At 34.5% G+C, this 16,455-nt stretch overlaps 1 protein-coding gene across 4 annotated transcripts in view; it reads left to right on the forward strand.

Annotated features, from left to right (window-relative positions):
- LOC149783713 (uncharacterized) overlaps nt 1-16,455 on the forward strand; it is a 103,963-nt gene that overhangs the window by 48,637 nt on the left and 38,871 nt on the right. For all 4 annotated transcript variants that reach the window (XM_089931954.1, XM_089931958.1, XM_089931955.1 and 1 more), the window contains 5 exons: nt 1,551-1,688; nt 5,156-5,405; nt 8,515-8,804; nt 10,783-10,945; nt 13,475-13,650. In XM_089931954.1, the coding sequence (XP_089788080.1) occupies nt 1,551-1,688; nt 5,156-5,405; nt 8,515-8,804; nt 10,783-10,945; nt 13,475-13,650 (1,017 nt within the window). The remainder of the gene's footprint in view (nt 1-1,550; nt 1,689-5,155; nt 5,406-8,514; nt 8,805-10,782; nt 10,946-13,474; nt 13,651-16,455) is intronic.

Here is a 16,455-nt window from a genome sequence, read left to right on the forward strand (position 1 = left end):
TGCTTTAATCACACTTAAAAGACAAAATTTAAAACAAATTGTCCTTCATTGTAATTGCTTAATTCTTATTTTTCAGGCATATTTACTAATAATAGGTTTTGCAAGCATGTTCTTTTGTTGATATTTCATCATATATTATTTCTTTATGAAAAAAAGTATTTTTTCTTCTGGGAAAACTTAAAAATAGATGATTTCTCATTGAAACCTATGAATATCATGATAATTCTAAATGAACTTGCACTGATTACCGTTTTTAGCAGCAAAATGAGTGATATATTGAAATCATGCTGACAAAATATTATCACTATATTTTACTGTTTAGCGAATAGAAGTCACCTTTTATGTTTTTTTTTTTTTTTTTTTTTTTTTTTTTTAAATAAGGACAGAAAATGGGATCATCACTCATCTAATTGTGATCCACACTTGTAAGACATTATCACTTGCTTGAATGTCATTGTCACTTGCATCCCCCCAGAAAAGGATTCTGGTATTCAGATCTTTTGTTTGATGCAAATAACCACAATCTGTCATCAGATATGGCCGCTGTTATAAAAAGTAAAATCATGTTGTAATGACTTATTCTGAAAAACCACTCAGCATGATGTGACTAAATTAGACAGCAAGCAATCTGGAATAAAGGGACCAAAATTTTGTATAATGGTTCTGTATAGAAGTAATTTAGGTTATACATGATCTTCAGTTGCCATACGTTATGGAAAGAAGAACCCTACACATTTTAGGTCAAATGCTTAAAGGTCAAGGTTAATTTGACTAAAAGAAGAAAATGGTTTAATGCAAAAATGTCAGCTTTGCATCACATGACAAGACAATACATTGTGGATGGAGTGCACTTAGGGCAGAGAAGAAGACTGTCTTGAGACAAAATATCAGAGGTCAAGGTCACTCTGCCTGAAAGAAGAAAAACTGTTGTTGTTTTTGCATAAAATACTTTCGGCACAGATCACATATCATGATCAAAGTTTGCTAATGGCTTGCAGTTTAAGGTATGGAAGATGTCTGTTTGACTAAAGAAGAATTGGAATTTTCTGTACAGCTTCTTTGTTCTATAATACGTTTGTTTGTTATACATTTTGTGACTGGCTTGCTTTGAGGGTAATAAAGCACCCCAGAAAGGTCACAGGTCATGGGCATTCTAAATCTTATAAGAAAATAATGTTTTCTGCATGATAAATTTAGTATGTTTAGTGCTTACAGTGGATATTATTAAACACAAAGCAAAATAGATGCATAATAAGTACATACCAATGATGTCATAAATAGTATCCAATCATGAGACACACTTGAAGAGTTACCTTCCTTTGTAACGGTTGGTATCAATACAGAATTCATGTGTAGTATCTAAGCTAGTGATGACTTCGATAGATGGATACATAATGCATAATTGAACACTTTGCCATCTAACTTTAACAAACAATCGTTAATTATTGTGGCTATTCTTCAAACTAATATTCTCTAGACATCTAGTAACCTCAAAATGGACCAAAATTTCTGCAACACAGCATATTTGGCTATGTTTAATTCTCTTATAGTTGTAACACTGGCTTGCCAGTTTGAGGACACTTGCATGTGTGGGTACAGAAACCTCCGAAATGGCTCCATATGGTATCAGAGAACTGGTCATTTCTTCAAGCTGCCGCAGTATGACCACACTTACGGCAATGAAACAGGTATTATTAATCCTTATATATATAAATGCCATTCAAATGATGTTCTGGTTACCCAATGGGGCAAACGGTGTTTTAACTCACTGGCAGTAGAGATTTACTGCAGGACTAGGGTATCACAGATGTATTAGTGGCAGTTTCATTATGTGGGCTTAGAATGATTGATAAGAATCAGAATGACTACATCAACTTGATAGGCATCATGAGGTATGGCAGTCATCAACATCAACATTTATAATTTAACAAATATGAAATGATGAAGAGAGCCATTGTACAATGGTGGACATGTGCTATGATCCAAGTTTGAAAGTCACAAATAGAAAGTGATTAACACAGCATAGTATGCAAATTAGACATATTTGGCCTATGTGATCATATATCATATGATTTTAAAGTAGAATTATGCCAGCTGTTTCTGCCATTCCTCTGATGTAAAGTGTGAAAGAGTTTAAAATACAATACCATTTTCCTGACAAATTTGTCAGTAATTGTATGTATGCTAATAATTCAAAATTTATAGGCAATATATTTACTGTAAGCTTAGGAAAACCATATTTTGCAGATAGTTAGGGCAGCACATATTCATGCTAGTCTCAACAGGATCGTTCTTGTGTATTACTTGTTTTAGTGTACTCACTTGCTGCTGCAGTTGCCTTATTACTATATTCATTGGATGCTAGTGATCCCTTATTACAATACTCAATGACTGATATTGACGCCTTACTACTATACTCAATGACTTATATCAATGCCTTGCTACAATACTCAGTGACTGATATCGATCCCTTATTACTGTACTCAATGGCTGATATCGATCCCTTATTACTGTACTCAGTGACTGATATCGATGCCTTATTACACTACTCAATGACTGATATCGACACCTTACTACTATACTCAATGACTGATATCAATGCCTTACCACTATACTCAATGACTGATATCAATACCTTATTACAATACTCAATGACTGATATTGATGTCTTACTACTGTACTCAATGACTGATATCGATGCCTTTTTACAATACTCAATGACTAATATCGATGCCTTTTTACAATACTCAATGACTAATATCGATGCCTTTTTACAATACTCAATGACTGATATCAATGCATTATTACAATACTCAATGACTGATATCGATGCCTTATTACAATACTCAATGACTGATATCGATGCATTACTAATATACTCAATGACTAAGATCAATGCCTAATAATACTGTACTCAATGACTGATATTGATGCCTTATTACTGTACTCAGTGACTGATATCAATGCCTTACTATTATACTCAATGACTGATATCAATGCCTTACTACTATTCTAAATGACTGATATCGATCCCTTATTACAATACTCAATGACTGATATCGATGCCTTGCTACTATACTCAATGACTGATATCGATGCCTTAATACTATACTCAATGACTGATATCAATGCCTTATGACTATACTCAGTGACTAAGATCAATGCCTAGTGCTACTCTACTCAATGACTGATATTAATGCCTTATTACTGGACTCAGTGACTGATATTGATACCTTATTACTGTACTCAGTGACTAATACCAATACCGATGATTTATTTGCTATACTCACTGGATGCTATCAATACCTTATTACTATACTCAATGACATATCGTTACCTTATTACTCTACTCAGTGACTGATACTGATGCTTATTACTATACTCAATGACTGATATCAATGCCTTATTACTGTACTCAGTGACTGATATTGATGCTTATTACTATACTCAATGACTGATATCAATGCCTTATTACTGTACTCAGTGACTGATATTGATGCTTATTACTATACTCAATGACTGATATCAATGCCTTATTACTGTACTCAGTGACTGATATTGATGCTTATTACTATACTCAATGACTGATATGGATGCCTTATTACTATACTCAATGACTGATATCAATGCAAATTTATTACTGTACTCAGTGACTGATATTAATGCATTATTACTGTACTCATTGACTGATATTGATGCCTTATTACTGTACTCAGTGACTGACATCAATGTTTTATTACTATACTCAATGACTTATATTGATGTCTTATTACTGTACTCATTGATATCTATGCCTTATTACTGTACTCAATGACTGACATCGATGTCTTATTGCTATACTCAATGACTTATATTGATGTCTTATTACTGTACTCATTGATATCTATGCCTTATTACTGTACTCAATGAGTGATATCAATGTCTTATTACTATACTCAGTGGCTGCTATCAATACCTTATTAAACAATTGCATCATTTGACAATGCCTGTATGCAAAGTGTGTTCACATTGTCATGTTGTCTGATACTGGCATCTGGGACAGAGAGACATAATAATGGCCTTGAGAAGCCTTATGAAATCAGTGGAGAAAATATATAAACTTTATCTTACATTTCACTGATCATTTTAATGTACAATATTTAGCAAATGATGTTGCTGTGTAGCAGAGAATGGCCATGAAGTTTGCTGTTCTCTCTGTAAGCTTATGTAATGTGTAATCTTATCTCATATTTTTTCCTGTGTAGAAGATAGTCAAGATTACTCTTTGGGTAGATGCTTTATTCAGGTACAAAATATTTCACATCCTTTATAGCAGTAATCTCCACTTAAACAATACCTATGAAGTATCGCATACATATATTTATATTTACTATTGAAAACAGTGTGACCCATATCTGCTTTCAAACAGTTGTTCCTTAATATGATGAACCAAAATAGAGCATGGTCCCTGATATCACATGGGTATTATCAGTGTTTGCAAAGTGCACCTTGCTGCAAATTGCAAAGGCCTTTATCTGCCGTCATACAGTTTTCCCTTAGGATAACATGCCTTAATATAACATTTTTTTGTTGTTGTTGTGGGGTTTAACGCCATTTTTCAGCACGATAGGCTATACATGGCGGCCAGTATTAATGGTGGAGGAAGAACCTGGAAAACCCCGGAAAGAACCACCGACCCACGAGAAGCTACTGGCAAGCTTTCTCACATGCCCACATTGGCTGAATCTTAGACTCGAACCGCCGCAGACAGAGGTGAGATGGCAGTGATCCGTAACGAAGAGCGCTTTAGACCACTCGGCCACTCGGGGCCCCCCTTAATATAACATAGCCCTAGTGATATAAGACAGCTATTTGCCTATATATAATGTACACACTGCTGCAAAAGGTAAAGGCCCTTATCGCAGCCATCATTCAATTGTTCCTTAGTACAGATTGCTTTAATCATAATCTTATCTTGTTTATATTACTTACAATTAAGGACCTGAGTTAGGTTTACTGTGAAGTACACTATATGTTGTACACTCCAAATTATAAAATTGTAAGTAGAACTAATAGCATAGTCCCTGATATGCTGGCAGATTAGGTGTTGGCATATCTGGCTGCATGCTATATGCATTTCAGTGCAAGTTGTACACAAAAAATTTCTCTCTTTCAGGAAAATTCATGATTGCTTATAACACTTCAGACCTGGCTAACTATTATAATATGATGAGTCGTTATGGACCAGGCTACCCATACAGAATTGAATACTCAAATTCGACACTGATTTCACCAGGAGAAAACTTCACAACTGAATCCTGTGCATACTTCTACTACTATCTTAATGGTACAGCTGTAAGACCTAACCCCCTCTCAGCTCAACTCTTTGTTTATGTCAATGGTAGCAGTGGAAGAAGGCTGGCCTGGTAAATACATCCATTTTATGTCATATTCTTCACTTTTGACAATAATAACAATGATAATTTCTTTAAAGAGGGTAATTTCATTAATTCTCCTAGCTCTCAACTGTGAAAAATATACATATCCCATTAATTCTAAGAAAATAAAACTGCAATAGTCTTCATATTACCCCCCCTCCTCAAACATAAACATACCGTATCTACTCACTTATAAGTTAAGTCAAACTGCAAACAACAAAGATCTTGATCTGCCATAACATAATGTGCATGCTGATTATGGTATATGTTGTTTGTTCTACTGATTACTCCTAACAAGCCTGTAAATTACATGATGGCAGATCTGGTTCTATGAATTTTGTAGCAGGACTCCTCTTATAAGCAAGTATATATGATAAACAAACATACATATTCAAACAAATAAAACTGTGTACATGAGAAAGTACAATTAAGATGAAAAAACATTTTTTGGCAAAACACATGTTGAAATACATTTGCCTACCATTTAAACATTGGACCTTTGTGAAATATGAGTCATATATTAGTACTAAAGTTGAATAGGAATATATCTGTGTAAATCATTAGTACTAAAATTGAATAGGGATATATCTGTGTAAATCATTAGTACTAAAATTGAATAGGAATATATCTGTGTAAATCAATAGTACTAAAATTGAATAGGAATATATCTGTGTAAATCAATAGTACTAAAATTGAATAGGAATATATCTGTGTAAATCAATAGTACTAAAATTGAATAGGGATATATCTGTGTAAATCATTAGTACTAAAATTGAATAGGGATATATCTGTGTAAATCATTAGTACTAAAATTGAATTGGAATATATCTGTGTAAATCAATAGTACTAAAATTGAATAGGAATATATCTGTGTAAATCATTAGTACTAAAATTGAATAGGAATATATCTGTGTAAATCAATAGTACTAAAATTGAATAGGAATATATCTGTGTAAATCAATAGTACTAAAATTGAATAGGAATATATCTGTGTAAATCAATAGTACTAAAATTGAATAGGAATATATCTGTGTAAATCATTAGTACTAAAATTGAATAGGGATATATCTGTGTAAATCATTAGTACTAAAATTGAATAGGGATATATCTGTGTAAATCATTAGTACTAAAATTGAATAGGAATATATCTGTGTAAATCATTAGTACTAAAATTGAATTGGAATATATCTGTGTAAATCAATAGTACTAAAATTGAATAGGAATATATCTGTGTAAATCATTAGTACTAAAATTGAATAGGAATATATCTGTGTAAATCATTAGTACTAAAATTGAATAGGAATATGCCTGTGTAAATCACAAAAGCAATACTAATACACTAGGAAGAATTCTATTCATTTTGAGGTCAAAAATGCAAAATGAAAAACTCACTGTGACTGAAAGAAGAACAATTTTTTTTCTGCACCATAACTGTATATGTTCTGTATCACTGATAATGTCCAAACTTTGGTATGGTTTGTACTTCAGGAGTAAGGAAAAAAGCCAATTAATTGGGTCAACTTGTCAAACGTCAATATCACTGACTGAAAAAATTATTAATGGTTTCCTCACAAAGTCTCAAGTCCTTGATATATGTACCAGGATGTGAATTTTCTGCAGAAATTCAATTGTTGATGTTTTGCTTATTTCATTCTTACAGAATGGTAATGGCTTCCACATGAAAAAGAATTAAAACAATTTCTCAGGGTGTTCTTTTTATTCTTGTGTATTGGGCAAAATTTCCACAGGAAACGGATGCATGTATTTCTCTGTGCCTAAATGTTCAACACTGACATCCTTGAGGTGTGATATTTTCAAGTGGGATACTACCAAGATTTGCAGACTGAATGTGGATATAGAAAGGTCCATGGTGGTGGATGTGGAAGGAGAAGAAATTTTATTGAGTGCTGCTTTCTAAGTGTTTTTGGAAATTAGAGACAAAGGGACTAGCATATTATGGGATGTTCAAGGAGGTGTTCAAATATTATGTCAAACTTGGAGTCATTGCTTTTCTGTGCAAGAGATTATTAAACCAAATAGTGCACTACCTGGTTTGTTAGCAGTCTGATAATGTCAATTACTTTGTAATTTCAAAGTCTTCAATTACATGTTTTTAAAAATTGTGTACTGCTGTATAGACATTATGATAGACTTAAGAGAAATCAAGGCAAGTGTGATTACACTTGGTGATGTATTTAAGGCATTCATAAAGAAAAAAATTGGAAGAACAAAGGCAGGAAAAAGGAGATTCCATCAGAGAAGCAAAAAGATTACAGCTTGATACAGAAAATGTTAAAATGTTGCTTATTTAGAAAAACTTATGTGTCATGGATTCTGCTGAAAAAGCTAGGCTAGTCCAGCAAGAGCAAGGCATGAAGAGGAGCTCAAAATTAAGAAAATGCAAATAGACAATGTGGTGGTGATTTGGAAAAACTGCACTTGTAAAGTGATTTATTGATACATTATTTGTAAAGTTCTGAATTGACAACCTTTATAGTGGTAGTGATTGAAGGACTGTAAGTATGATCCATCTTTGGGACATGATCAATTTATGCTTTTCAAGACAAGTTTTGACAGCCTTTTTTTCGAAACAAGTAAAGAAAGAATTAGTAAGTCTATAATACAGTTTTAGCTTTTTAGCATCTTTGTATAAAATGTACTTTGTTTAAGACAAAAGGTCTTTTACAAGAGGTGGCATCTTACAGTCTCGAAATGTCCCAAAATCATGTATGGTACACCCACAGCCCTGATATGCATTCCCCAAAGCTTCTGGATTAGCTTTCACTTTGGCTAGGACAAAGCTTGCTGTTTATAAAGACCAATCACTGCAACTTAAATAATAAAAATGTTTTCTGCATTAGATGTATAGTTCTGGGCCACATACCCTGAACAAAGTTTGTAGAATGTTTGCCTTAAGGTAAGAAAGAGGGTTGTATAATTTTTATTGCAAAGGTCAAGGTCTTTGTGGCTCAAACCCACCCTGAATTTCCAATTTTTAGTTCCATGATATCAACCCATGAAACTGGCTTGATAGACTAACAAATGATTTTAATTTCTTGCAGGTTATTACAATATTTACATTTATTACAAACAATAGGTATGACAGCATAAACAGAACTGTCAATGGCTGGTTGAAGGGCTGGGTAAGTGTTCAGCCAGGATATGCTGAGGTCATCTTTGTAGCAAAAACAATCACAACAACAACAGTCTGGCCAGGAGTTGTAGCCATAGATGATGTATCTGTCATCCTTAGACCTTGTCCTTCCAACCCAGACTGTGGCTTTGACACATTTCAGTGTATGACAACTGGAGTTTGCATACCAGTCTACATGCAGTGTGATGGTGGCAATGATTGTGTAGATGGTTCAGATGAGGAAAATTGCACTAGTGAGTGTTTTTCTTATAATAAAAATAATTACCTTATTTAAAGAGGGTTACACAATTAGCTAAGAACTAATCTACCTTGAGGCCCTCATACAAAGGAATTTATTTATTTTAGCTGCATCTCTGAACCCACTGTATATATTGGGTTTGGAAGAAGGAAATAGAGTGGGCATTTCAAAACTCAACTGGAATACTATTCCAGAGCAGAGTTCCAGAGTATTGGAAACTTTTTCTAAATAACTCCTTATTTGGTTTGGGAATTTTATACTGTTTGGATCGCTGGTGGGGAGTATTACCAGGTAGCCTATACTGGAATAGTGATTGTAAATATTCAGTGGCACTATTATGGGATATCCTGTACATTAATTTGGCTTTTCTCAAACAGATTCGGTCTTTAATAGGTAATATTTTTAACTTAACCAGCTAAATTTTCGTTGCTTTCTTTCGGGATTGATATTAACCTTAATGCTCTTTTCTGAAGATGTGCCAGCTTTGCTATGTTTTTATCATTTGAATTACCCCATACTGTATTACAGTAGTCTAAATAAGGTTGTATGTAACTCTTATAAAATAGTTTTCTGTGCCTTTCAGGGAGAAAATGTTTTATCTACTGAGAAGCCATAAACTTGAATTGACTTTTTTACTGATATATTTGATATGTTCAGTCCATGATAGGTTATTATCTACCAGAACACCAAGTAGTCTGTCATGACAGACCATTTGCAAATTTGTATCCTTCTATGTCAGACATAGTTCATCACTATCAAGATTTGTCCGTTTTTGCCCTGTTGAGATAAGTAATATTTTAGTTTTACCAGTATTTACCTCCATGCCATTGCATGTGCACCAGTTTTCCAGTTTGTTTAGGGCAATCTGTAAAGAAATTTAGAGTTAATGCTTTGTGTTTTGAATGTTTGACAATCTTGTGTCATCTGCATAGAGATCTGGAGATGATATTGAGTCTCTAAGTAAAAGTGGTAGGTCATTAATAAATAAAATAAATAGTAATGGAGCTAGAATTGAGCCTTGTGGTACTCCATATCTATTTGTTCCAGGTTCAGACAGAACTTTCATAACTTATCAATGACATATGAAACAAGTACAAGTCATTACAGATGAGTACATGCATTATTCGCAGAGGTTTTGATGTGAACCGGTATAAGTTTAGTACATGAAAGTTTTATAGAAGACTGGTAATGCAAATGGATTTCGCACTATATTTCTTCTTGTTCTAAAGTAAGGTTCCTAACCAAGCCTTGTAGATGGCTAGCAGTTTCGGTAATAACAAATTCATACAAATTTAAGTATCTAAAGATCAGGGTCCGTGATGGTAATAAGTCTGATAAAAAAAATAATTGTTTCTGCACATCAAATTTATAGACCACATGCACAAACAAAAATGACCAGGTCAGTGAGACCCATTGGTCTACCAATTTGCCTGCATGAAAGACTATTAAATGCAAGGTGGGCATGTATTGTGCTGTTCTCTGTTCTTTTGCTGAAGAATATTTTCATGGCCATTTCAGTAAGAATTTTGAAGTGATGTTAATTCAAAATGACACCCTAAGCTAGATAACATAGATTCTTGTTATGCACAGTAAGTGGAAGTACATGTACAATGTTATAAATGTTATGAATTGATTGCATCTACTGACAATTGTACAATCATAAATTAATTGAGGTAACCTGGGGGAGGTTTTCTATGATGGCTATTTGATTATATGAGATTAATTATTAGTGTTTGAGACTGTTTTGAAATCTGAAACATGCTTATAAATAGAAAATTATTGTTTTGTGTATGCACTATTTGGTGAGAGTTATTGTCTACATGATACACATTTTTAAGGATAAAGAGAACCTGGAATGAATAATTAAAAGCCACAACATCAGGAATTATGTTATGTATGCTAATAATGTAAGTCATACAGATCGATGCTATTTTTTTCACTAAGATCGTGATACATTGCTCTCAATTCTACAGGCAACCCAGACTATCAAGTCAAGCTAATCAATGGGGATGGTTCCTATGGCAGTATTGCCATTTTCTACCAGGGTCTTTGGAGGCCAGTGTGTATGTCACAATACAGTTTGATGGCAGGCAACAGCACTGTTGTTCAACTGGCATGCATAAAAGTTGGTTACAAGTAAGTATGTCAAATTTGTTTTCTTTAGTTCTCATTGATTATTAAAAGCATACCAACATTGATTTTGTTTGAAGTGGTAAGACATAGAATGAGGTGGAGTGTCATTGCTCATTTGCAGTGTTCAACACATCTGGGCATAATGCCAAGAGAACTTATGTTATGGTCGATCATCCATCATCCATCTTGCATATTGTCATTCATGCATTGTTTATAATAATTAAATAAAATGAAATCTTCTCCAAAACTGCTTGACCAATCTGCATGTTTATGACTTTACAGGAATAGTTATAATTATTCAGTGTTTTTCAGATTTATTAAGTGATGCTGACCCACCATCAAATATGACCACCATTATGAAAAGCAGAAAAACATTTACAGAACTCAGCCGCCATTGCTAATAATAGAAAAACCTTTTCAACAACTACTTCATGTAAACTGCCCAACATAATGTGACCCAAATTTTACAGAAAGCAATCTGTCATAGAGGGCTTTGAGATTTGTAAAAATTGATGCCAATATGACATCAACAATGGCCAGGTTTCCAAGCAAATAGAGAAGCCTTTAAGGTAACTTCTCAAAAACAGCTGAAGAGAATCCGACAAATGTTGACATGGTTATCTATTGTTTACATTCATAATAATTGGATCTCTAAAAGCCTAGCTCAAACCCTTACATCAATCACTCATATACTATGCTAAACAACAGAAACTCTACCCGATACACACAAAAATGTTCTACAATGAATGTAGTGAAATGGGATTGTTCCATGATCAAAGTATGGATTTTCAACAAATAATCACAAATGTTATTTTGTCAATGGATATGATCAGTGCATGAGTTTTAGCAACATATATTATTGATATATTGATCTGTCCACAGTTTTGATCAGTGGATTGTTCATCAGAAAATATAATGGAAACCTAATATATATATATATATATATATATATATATATATATATATATATATATATATATATATATATATATATATACCATCATTGTCTATGAATTGCTGTTATCTCATGTCATCCAGGCATTATGATCACTGTTACTTCTGACCCACAGCACCCAACCAATGGTTCAGTAATGACTTTGTATGATCTGCTCCTCCCAGCCTTCAGAAGTATCCTTCAAAACCTCCATACCCCACAGACAGGATGGTCCAAAACCCTTGTCCACTTACTCTGAGTTAACTAGTATTTTCCCTAGAACCAATGTAACCATTAATCCCAGTACCCAGGTTACACAACACCGTGAAATTCAATGACTCCCTGTGATGCCTGAAAAGTGTAATAACTATGTAATACATAAGACACATTTAAGTGTGTATACAATGGTATACATGATGCATGCATGCACATATACTAACTTCATTACACATTAATTTCTTCCTTTCATAGGAACATATGTGCCAGATTATTACTAAGATAACCACATTTGCCCATGAATTTGTCTATGACCAGAATAATTGCACTGGTGTGACCTGGTCAGGGTTCAAACCTGCAACCTCCCACATTGGAGGCAGACACTCTAACCATAGGGCCACTGGAGCGGTGACACCAGGGCATCTATAAAAGTATACCTTGTTATAGGTGAGGCTGCCATGTAAATTTAATGCATTCAACATATTACTGAATTCAGCTTATTGGTTCAGCTATACAATATCTAAGCTGAAATAGATCATATACTACCTGACATTGTGACATGTGCCTGACTTTCTAGACAACTTATAATAAATTCCCAAAACTAGAAGTGTATAAAGCTATTCCATCATGAACAGCAAGACACCACAGAAGGCTACATGCATAAATTAGACAGATTCCTGACAAGGATTAGTCTGCATCATGTTAATATAGACAAATTTAGCACTATAACTAATATGCTTATGCTCAAATCCATGGCCTATATGCTTATGCTCAAATCCATGGCCTATATGCTTGTGGGTAAACAGGCACCATATTGCCAGTACTTTGTTTAAGTTCACTGAGTGAACAGAAGACACTGTCTCAAAATCACCAAAATTATAAAGCTATGCACCAGGTGTAATGTAGTACCCAGCAACAAAACCCATCCAGGTTTATGTTCATATGTGAAACAAAGTTTTTTGCACACACACAATTTCATGACATTAGTGTCAGTCATTAGATGCTAATTTTGTGGTAATTCTACTACTATAATAATAATAATAATAATAATAATAATACTGCTACTACTTCTACTACTACTACTGGGCCCCGAGTGGCTGAGTGGTCTAAAGCGCTCACCATTCCGGATCACTGCCATCTCACCTCTGCTTGCGTGGGTTCAAGTCCAAGGCTCGGCTAGCGTAGGTACGTGGGAGAGCCTGCCAGTAGCTTCTCGTGGGTCGGTGGTTCTTCCCTGGGTTTTCCAGGGTTCTTCCTCCACCAGTTATTCTGGCCGCCATGTATAGCCTATCTTGTACTGAAAATGGCGTTAAACCCGAGAACAACAACAACAACAACAACTACTACTACTACTACTAATAACATTGATACTTATTTTTCAGTGGAAGATATCAAGGTGCATTTGTTAACTCATGGCACCAGCCAGTGCAGTATGCCATGCAAGTATCTTGCAGCTCCTACAATGTGGATATTTCCAACTGCAGCTTGAACTTAACTGAGACTTCAAAAAATACCAGATCTTGTTACTACTACCAGGCTGCCGTTTGTAGTAATGATGGTAAGAAACATGCAATAAAAGTTCATGTACTTGATGATTAACTGGTGCGTTATTGAAAGATCCATGATTTAACAATTTTTTAGTTATATTGCTATGATGTCTGGAGTCTGGCAGTTTTTGTGGTGTCTAGCATTGCCTAGCACTGGGGCATCATGCCCCATTATATGTATCATGATGTCAGACCTAGTCACATTATCCTGAAACAAGACCAGCCTAGAGTCCTAATACTAACCACTTAATGCTGTGCGCCCAGTGAGGCATATGTTAATACCATTTTAATAAGTCTTTGGTGTGACCTGGTTAGGGTTCAAACCTGCAACCTCCCACATTGGAGGCAAACACTCTAACCATTCGGCCACTGGAGCGGTGACACCAGGGCATCTATAAAAGTATACCTTGTTATAGGTGAGGCTGCCATATACTGAGGTTAATTGATGATAATAAGGTACTGCATCATTGGCCATGCCTCTTTTAGATCTGAGACAGTGTTGTACTGAGGTACATTAATGACCAGGCCTGTGTTAGGTCTTGGACAGTGTTTTCCTGAGGTATACAACTTCACAAGTTCTGGGTTGTTTTGAAAACCAACCACTTCTATGTAGGCATTATGGGATTGCAAACTAAGATGCAAGAATAACATACCTTCGAAATTAAAGAACTTTGGTTTAGTTTAAAACTATGCACCTCCGAAAATGAAAATTTTGCAACAAAGTGCTTCAGTAAGCATCAGCCATTTTTTGCTTTATAAAAACATACATTAACACAATTTTTTGGAAAATATTGTGCTTAGTTTAAAATTACTTTAAAGATATATATAAGACTGATTTCAGTAAGTCATCAATTAACAAAGTAATAGGATCATATGTTTGGAACTAATTTATTACTCTTGCATGACTGGAGATTTGGTTAGCCATTCACATCAAAGAAATCCATTTCATTCTGCATAGTTACCTTGTTTTAAAATTAGTATGTTAATATTATCATCATTATGATTACAACACAGTGACCCCATGCTTTATTTAGAATGCATTCAAATCATTCATTGCCATATTTACTTATGTATATGTTGAAATCATCTGTGAACATCATGAACCAAGATCTGATGCCACATAATGAAACTCTGGGCCTATCATGAAACTCTGGGCTTGTCATGAAACTCTGGGCCTATCATGAAACTCTGGGCCTATTATGAAACTCGGGGCCTATCATGAAACTCTGGGCCTATCATGAAACTCGGGGCCTACCATGTAACTCTGGGCCTATCATGCTGGTTATACAAACAGTTTTATTCAAAACAAAATAAATCTTGATCTGTCACACAATACACTGTCAAATCTAAGTCTACCCCATTCTTGGTGCTTCTAATAATTTTAAGCAAACAGTATGTATCTGATCTGCTGTCACATGCTGTGCTGGTAAATCTAGGCCTACCATATTATTAGACTGCTCCAGTGGCCTAGTGGTTAGAGTGTCCGCTTCGGATGTGGGAGGTCATGGGTTCAATCCCCGGCCAAGTCATATGAAAGACTTATAAATATGGTAATTACAGCTGCCTTGCTTGGCCCTCAGCATTAAGAGGTTAGTGTTAGGACTGGTTGTCCTGGTGTCAGGATAATGTGACTGGGTGGGACATCATGCTACATGTCTGCGGCATGATGTCCCAGTGCTAGACATCACTATAAACTGCCACACTGCAGACATCATAGCAATATGACTGAAAAATTGTTAAAGCTTCATAAAAAATTCAGATCACACACAAACCTACCATGTTATTGACTTTTGCTAATGACTTCAAGCAAATAGTATAGGCACGGAAAGGTCCCATAATCGTTTAGTAAATCTGGGTCTACCTTATTGTTTCTACTAATCCTTTGAAGGAAGTCACTTAAATAAAGATCTGTTGGTACATTATGCAAGGCAAATCAGAGTCTATGCTGTATTGAGTTATGTGCATTATTTACTACAGTAAAGATAGGGTATTATTGGTAATGTATTTCATTTTAGTAGATTATGTTATCATGTTTATTACAGGTCCATTAAATCCTACATGATTGATCTAACATTTGAAACAGCCATTTAATTCATATATCTGTATTACACTCCCAGATTCAGTCTAATTTGGTGTCTTCTTTGATGTCTATCCATAGATGATTCAGGATATTTAGAATAGAAGGGGTAAGTAATAAATAATAAAGAAATTCGGTCTGAGTTGGGGGAAAGAACCAATCTGATATGAATTCTGAATAAGTCTTTGCTTGGCAGCCTCAATGTATCCTTAAGACATATCAACATCAGGACAAAATATTCATCCAGTTTTGTGTATATACTGCAAAATATTATGTCATCTCACTTTGTGGATAATTTTGATTGAAAACAGTACCAAATTGGTGGCTTATTAATAATATTTGATGATATAAACTTTCTGTTTTTTTAAGCTTCTGTATACTGAACTGTTATATTTTGGACTCTGTCGATTTTCTGTTGAAAATTCTACAGTGAGCACCTTTAAGTACTTGTACACTTTGAAAGGTAAACACATTGAATCAATCATGTTTGTTTGTGATGCCTATCTTCTTGGGACTTTCACTGAGCTTTGTTCAGCAATTGATTACAAAAGCAATGGATAAATTCAGTCTTACAATCAACCTGTAACAGTTAGTTACTTTTGACATTCCTTACATTTAGTTTCATTCTCATCAGAGTAATATCATAGTCTCACTTGGTGTGAGTGTATCATTTCTCACAGAATAATACAATATTTTGTTGATATTTTCTCATACATGTACTTTCATTATTTTAGGGTAA

The sequence above is a fragment of the Sinohyriopsis cumingii genome, chromosome 14 (genome assembly GCF_028554795.1).
Source record: "Sinohyriopsis cumingii isolate HCF-2022 chromosome 14, ASM2855479v2, whole genome shotgun sequence".
Taxonomy (NCBI): Eukaryota; Metazoa; Mollusca; class Bivalvia; order Unionida; family Unionidae; genus Sinohyriopsis; species Sinohyriopsis cumingii.